Source organism: Cyprinodon variegatus, unplaced genomic scaffold, assembly GCF_000732505.1.
Source record: "Cyprinodon variegatus isolate N-32 unplaced genomic scaffold, C_variegatus-1.0 Scaffold138, whole genome shotgun sequence".
In the NCBI taxonomy this organism is placed as follows: domain Eukaryota; kingdom Metazoa; phylum Chordata; class Actinopteri; order Cyprinodontiformes; family Cyprinodontidae; genus Cyprinodon; species Cyprinodon variegatus.
Window position 1 is genome coordinate 1,162,572 of NW_015150591.1, and position 7,361 is coordinate 1,169,932.

The following is a 7,361-nucleotide window of genomic DNA, read 5'->3' on the forward strand; positions in this document are numbered from 1 at the left end:
CATCCATCCATCCATCCATCCATCCATCCATCCATCCATCCATCCATCCATCCATCCATCCATCCATCCATCCATCCATCCATCCATCCATTTTTCGTCATGCTTATCCCTGCTGGAGTCACAAGGGGTGCTGGTGCCTATCTCTATCTTTTAATGGGCGAGGGGTACACCCTGGACAGGTCGCAATGGACTGGCGACTATAATCTAAAAGTTAATTCAGTTCAAAATGTCACGCTTTGTTGTTTAAAGGATTGATTCCACACAAAGATACGTATGTATGTAGATTTTTATTTATTTTTTCTTCATGACCACTGAATTGAGATAATAAAACTCAAAATTCAGAACCGCAACTTCATGTACTATAAGACTTCAACGATTGGTCAAAGTTCCTTCTGCATAAATTACTGCATAAATGTGCTGTGGCCGTCCTGCTTTGGTTTCTATTTGGTAATAAATGACTGAACTCTGATTTAAAGCAAATTGATGTCAGTTAGCCACTTTGTTAACAGTCTTTTCCTTCTGCAGTTCGTCCTTCCATCAGACGCAGTGAAGACCACAGTAATGATGTCACAGTGACAAAAGGAGGCGATGTGACGTTACATTGTGCTGCAGAAGGCATCCCACGACCCACGGTGACTTGGCTGAAGGATGGACGGCCCATAGAGGACCAGCATGGTGCAAAGGTCCTGAATGAGGGCAGGTTGTTGCAGATTAATGATACTAAGGTGTCAGACACTGGACGTTACACCTGCATTGCTGTTAATGTAGCAGGACAGGCGGACAGCAAGCATGACATCACTGTGCATGGTATGATTTGGTTTTGGGGTGTTTTTTAATTTGCAGTTTTTACTTTGATCTAGTCATTTTCTCACTGATAGTTTTATCCTGTTATTTTTCAGTCCCACCTGCTATAACTGGTCAGGGGCCGTTCCCAGAAAATGTGAGCGTTGTCATAAAAAACCCAGCTTCTCTAAACTGTGAGGCTTCTGGTATTCCATTACCCTCCATCTCCTGGCTGAAGGAGGGTCGGCCAGTCAAGGCAACTAATTTGGTGCGCATCGTCTCAGGTTAGTTTTGGTTGAACTGTCTGTGAGTTCCTCTTATTTGGATTTAATCTAGCAGCAGCTGTACAATAGTATGCATTTGTTTAAATATCTTATGCTGAACTCTTTGCATGGTTTCTATAGTTTATTATTTCAGAGCGCTTTGCAACAGCTATTTTCAACCATTGTAGCAATGAGTTTTGTGTTTCACCATTTGTTAAAGCAATACGTTACATTTGGATTTAATTAAGAACATTGACCCTCCCTTGTGTCAGAGAGCAGCAGCCGCCACTGTAAACAGTGCAATGCTGTTGCAATGCAATGTCCTGATCATTCAGACCGAATTCTGTTTACAATCACATTTAATAAGCAGGATGTATGAAAACATCAAAAAGTTTAGATTTTAGAGAAAAAAAAATGCCATCTGTTAGGTTTATTCAATGATGATTATAAAATTAATGTGTGTTCATATGAAACAAGTTAGAAATGAGATGCTTCACTCTGTCTCATGATTCAGTCAGGAGACCACACTGCCTTGTGGCTCAGTCAAGAGGGGAGCGTCCTGTCTTATGAACTGATCAATTGTTCTGTCAGAACAATACTCTGTTTGTAACCATGTGTTATGTTCTGTTAATAAAATGTTCTGCAGAGGAGGTCCGGGGGGAGACTGCAACTGTCTCTCTTCCTGCAGGAGCTGTATGAAAATCCCTTACAGTGTATTTCAGTTCTTCTTTTACAAACCTACATTTTTGAACCCAACACCACGCACTTAAAACCTTTTCCGAATAAGCTTATTAGCCTGAAGAGGCTTCGTATATGTTACTAGCCACAACTGGGAAAAAAAAAAAAAAAAAAGTATTGTTTCCAAAAGTGGGATCTCCTGACTGCAGTACCCAGTCACACACTGCAAACATTATCTAAAAATTAGTAAACATTTCTTAAACTTAGTGTATTTACCCTTAATTTGAGCTGGTAAATAAGATGATTTGCCAATAAATGAGTATATTTACTCTTAAAATAAGATAATTAGATATGATGCACTTGAAATAAGACAACGCAATTGTTTTTCTTATTTTAAATGTAAAATGATTTGTTCCATCGGCAAAGTGTCTCACTTACCTGCTTAATTTAAGAAAAAAAATGCACAAATTATAAGAAAAACATGACTTATTTAGATTAGAATTTTTTGCAGTGCAGGCAGTTTATTTTCTTTGGTTGTTTTCCCCTCAAAAAGAAAAAAATAACATTTTCAAACAGCAGTAGGAGAGAATCTGCTTGTGCATAAAAAGAGAGCCAATAGCGTAAAGATGCGAATGAACTCATGCTTCGGATAGTTTGGTGCCTCATGGTATTGAAACTCCATGCATAGAATGTACAAATTGCATTTACATGTGTTAGCTTTAAATAAAACAGCATGTATGTGTAATTATTATGCATGGGCCCTTTTGGCAGAATTCTAATTTCAAACACATGATTGCATTATTTGCACATGATGTGTTCAACTTTTAGGGGGTCGTAGTCTACGTCTGCTGCACACAGCAGTGGAGGATGCTGGGAGGTATACTTGTGTTGCCTCCAACAGCGCTGGAGAAGAGCGGAAGAACTTCGACCTTGATGTTTTAGGTAAAGAAAGGACATTTCTTAAGGATTTTCAGATAAAAGTCACATTACAAACATCACAGTTTTCAAATATGACATGAATGAGTTTCATTTCAACGGAAAATATGAACAAGTTGAATGTTTCGTTGGCAGTTCCACCAAGTATTTCAAACGCCGGAACAGTTATGGATGCTAAAGTAAAGGAGACACAAAACATCACTCTCACCTGTGAAGCATCAGGTAAATTACCAACAGGTTGTCATTAGTGTAAGCTACATAAAAAAGACGTAACGTTTCAGCTCTGTAATTACTCAAATGCATTGCCAGGTAACCCTCCACCAGAGATTAAATGGCTGAAGGATGGACAACCGTTGGTCCCTGACCGACGACAGCAGATCCTGTCATATGGACGTTTCCTCCAAATCTTTGAGGCCCAGGTTGCAGACACTGGAAGATACAGTTGTGTTGCATCAAACAGTGCAGGGGAACAGAGACGGCATTTCAACCTCAATGTTCTGGGTATGTTAGCGCTGTAGCTAAGATGTAAATGATTCAGATAGGAATAAAGCACCTTGTGATGAAATATATGCAGACAGATGCAGATACACTGTTTTTCTGGACTATTATTACTAATGCAGGACTTTCTGATTTCCTTGGGAAAAGAGATGTTGCAATCACTCCTGAGCCCTATGCACTGTTCCAGTCAGTGGACCTCTATCTATGCCAAAAAAAGGGTGATTCAAAAATTACTTAGACAACCTTTATTGTCATTTTGTATACAAAATGAAATTTCATTTTGTATAGCTGATGACATTTCTTAAAGTGCAGCAGTGAACAAATGTAAACGGTGTGAGAGAAAAAAAGATTGCGCAAAAAAATACAACTTTCAACTTCAATTCAACTCAACTTTATTGTCAAATGTGCGACATGGTAAACACACAACACAGATGAAATTTCAGTCCTCTCAACCCCGCGGTGCATAATAAAATAATATAATGAACCATAACATAAAATAAAAATAGAAATAAAAACCTAAGATATAAAAATAAATATTTAAATATGCAAACAGTATGCATTTATATGGAAGTTCAGAACATTAAATATATATAGTGGAATTATGCAGTGTTTTGGTTTGGGGTGAAATGTGTGATGCAGAGTCTGTGATTTGATTTAGAGTTTTTAACAGTTCAGGTGTGATGGCGGTGGGGAAGAAGCTGTTTCAGAATCATAAGTAGGCATAAGGAGGGTTTGAAGCTGCAAGCATATCGGATTGTTCTTTTATTCCTGAGACCAAGACCCATTTGAAACATGATCAACAATCCTTTACAATTTAATCCAGATTTCTGTAAAAACTACAGGATATTAAACAACCAGAGCTGAATAAATACTTTCTCTATTTTAATTCTCATTATTGAAAACTTTACTTTTATTGTTTTGGTGAAATATTCCTAAAAATGTCCATTTTTAAATGACTACTTTTGCTTCCTTTGCCAAAGCACATAATGAAAGTCAGCTGCAGAACATTTCAAAAAGCCAAATTAAAATAAAATCATTAGGACTAAAATTATTATTAACAGTCTCAGCTTATATTGTAAAAAAGCTGCGTTTATATTAGTAATGTAACTCACAGAAGCTTTCCTAACAAGAAAAATAACTAATACTGCAACATACTGTAAAGTAATATATTTAATTCCCTAAAAATGTTAATGGCGATATTGATAATTTTTATTGTTTATTACTTCATAAGTATCTGTAAGTGTAAGATAATTTTCTTCAACAATTAATTCTGAAGAAGTGACAGTTTTGCCACAAAAAAAATCAATATTTGGATTTTTTTTCCTAAATCGTGTATTGTGAAAATGGTTTTATGATTTTTTTTAATTTTATTTTTACCATTGACACCAACAAATGAATCAGTCACATTTTGTGTGTTGTGGTTTAGAGCAGCGGTCCCCAACCACCGGGCCACGGACCGGTACCGGTCCGTCGGTCATTTAGTACCAGGCCGCACAGAAAAAAGTATATATATATATATATATATATATATATATATATATAATTTATCGACGATCAGTCTGAGTGATGTTTTATTTTGAAAAAGATAAAAAATTGCGGTATTCTCTCCCAATTACATCAGTCGGTGCATCTTTGCCTCTTGACACAGGTTAATTCAGTTCAAGACTCATCCTATCTATAACATCCTTTCTTTGTGAGGCGGGATTTTCTGCGGTTACAGCGACTAAAACAAAGGAGCAGACTGGACATCAGGAGCACACTTCCTGTGTCATTGTCTCCGATTACGCCTAGATTACGCTTGTTCTTTATTTTTATGCTGTTTGTATTTGATTATATGCCAGTCGTATCATTTTACTTGATCTTATTTAACCCCCCCGGCCGGTCCGTTAAAATAATATCTGACATATAGCGGTTTGTGGTGCAAAAAAGGTTGAGGACCGCTGGTTTAGAGGACACAAATGCAGAGGCAGAGAGGTTGAGGTTTCTTGTAGTTTTAGTGCAAACACTAATAACAGAGGCAAAATCCAGACCATACCAGAACCATGGAGACATCAGGGGAAAACACGCACAAGGAGCCAGGGAGAGACGAGGTGAGCAGAGAACAGCGACGACAGGACCAGCAACAACAAGGAACCAACAAGGAGTGACTGCAGAGGGAGAGTATATGTAGCTGACTGGGACAATGGCAGGGCTAACGAGCTGACAAGGAGCAGGTGTGAGGAGATAACGAGGGAGCCAAGGGGAAAGGAACACACACAAGAGGACAACAGAGGAAAACAGAAAAACCTGAGAACTAACATAAATCTAGAAACTACAACAAAATAGGAATTGAACCAATAAAACTAGGAAACATGGAGCAAAGTAAAGGATAAACGAAACCAAAACCATGACAGAATCTATGTATTTTAACCCTGTTGTCTGGTATTTTTGCCCTTCTCTTTGACAGTTTCTCCGACCATTGCTGGTTCAGGTCCTAACATTTCTGCAGAGGTGGTAACAGTGACCCTGAGCAGCCCCACCTCACTGCTTTGTGAGGTGCAGTCCTACCCCCCCGCTTTGATCACCTGGCTTAAAGATGGGGCTCCGTTTGAATCCGCTCGCAATATTCGAGTTCTTCCAGGTTTGTGCAGGATCTCAAAAATTTAGCTTAACATTTTAACATTGCGATATGTAATTTATCCTGCCTTTAACAGGCGGGCGAACACTGCAGATTCTTAATGCTAAGAAGGAGGATGCGGGCAGGTACACCTGCGTAGCTACTAATGAAGCTGGGGAGACTTTGAAGCACTATGAGGTCAAAGTGTATGGTAAGAGTCCTGCATAAATTTAACAACTCAATGATGACACAAGATTCATCCAACCCTTTTTCCCCCATTGAAGTTCCTCCACTGATTGATAAGAATGATATCCCCGGGGAGGGACGTACACCCAAAGAAATAAAGATAAAAACGAACAGCACACTGACTCTGGAGTGTTTCGCTCAGGCGTTTCCTACTCCAGCACTGCAGTGGTACAAAGATGGACAGGTAGGAATGCAGAATACTGTCCTTATTTGCATCTGTAAGACATTTTTTTCCTTTTAATCAATGAAGTGAAAGTATTTTTTTGTAGATCCTGTTGGTAGACAACCATGTTTCCATCATGGCCAATGGTCGCATTGTTCAGATCAAACACGCCCAAGTGTCGGACACTGGCCGCTATACCTGTATTGCCACCAACATAGCTGGAGAGGACGAGAAGGACTTTGATGTAAATATTCAAGGTGAACTGGTTGGACTGGTGCTCATTTTTGTGTTCATAAGGGTCAATGTAATAGAGATTTATACCTCAAATGATCCATTTTCTATCGTAAGAAATAAATACCAAAACTTGATTTGAAATCTACATTTTTTTTTTTGCAGTTCCACCCAGTTTCAACAGAGCCGGTGCTTCATCAGTTCCGGGCTCTGGAGGGGATCTTCATGATGTGATACTGAGCAATCCGATCTCTCTGTACTGTGAGACAAATGCTGTGCCCCCTCCAACCCTTACGTGGTACAAAGATGGACACCTGCTTACCTCTAATGATAAAGTTTTAATTTTACCCGGTGGGTCTAATTGACAGTAAAAGAAGAAACAGGAAAAAAATAACTTCTTTTTGTAAAGCTCATGTTTTTGGTTCTCAGGTGGGAGAGTGTTACAAATCCCCAGGGTACAACTTAAAGACTCTGGCAGGTACACTTGTGTGGCCATCAATGATGCAGGAGAAGACTCTATCCAGTACAATGTTAGAGTCCTAGGTGAGGTTTTTCTTTTTTATGGGAGAAATCTATTTTATGAGGATAAATACATTTGAAGTCGGTATGATATATAACAAGTAATAGAGGTTTTAAATAGTGATAGCAATTCATAACCTTTTAATTCACTTATGAATAAATATCGCGATAAAAAAAATCTCTTTCCTTCGCCATTCTTAAAATGGGAAACCCACGTTTGTAAAATGTAAAGTGATAAAGTGAGAACAAAACATAGAAAACTTCTGTGCTGTGTTAAATGAGGAAGTTATGTCCCTTTAAAAAAGGTTGTTGCGCCTCGGGGGCCTCCTCACCGGTTCTTTTCCTGGGAGTAAGTTATTTACTACTCTTAACTCAAACTGGGTAAAACCATATAAAAAGGACTATAAAACAGGAGTAAAAAATTAACAGAGTTTATTCCAGATCAGGT

At 38.5% G+C, this 7,361-nt stretch overlaps 1 protein-coding gene across 1 annotated transcript in view; it reads left to right on the plus strand.

Annotated features, from left to right (window-relative positions):
* The window catches only part of hmcn1 (hemicentin 1), a 175,905-nt gene that overhangs the window by 100,492 nt on the left and 68,052 nt on the right, over positions 1–7,361 (plus strand). Inside the window, exons 43-53 of the mRNA XM_015376644.1 lie at positions 526–807; positions 900–1,067; positions 2,553–2,666; positions 2,796–2,882; positions 2,970–3,161; positions 5,605–5,778; positions 5,852–5,965; positions 6,039–6,184; positions 6,270–6,420; positions 6,560–6,745; positions 6,824–6,942. Coding sequence (XP_015232130.1) covers positions 526–807; positions 900–1,067; positions 2,553–2,666; positions 2,796–2,882; positions 2,970–3,161; positions 5,605–5,778; positions 5,852–5,965; positions 6,039–6,184; positions 6,270–6,420; positions 6,560–6,745; positions 6,824–6,942 — 1,733 coding nt within the window. The remainder of the gene's footprint in view (positions 1–525; positions 808–899; positions 1,068–2,552; positions 2,667–2,795; positions 2,883–2,969; positions 3,162–5,604; positions 5,779–5,851; positions 5,966–6,038; positions 6,185–6,269; positions 6,421–6,559; positions 6,746–6,823; positions 6,943–7,361) is intronic.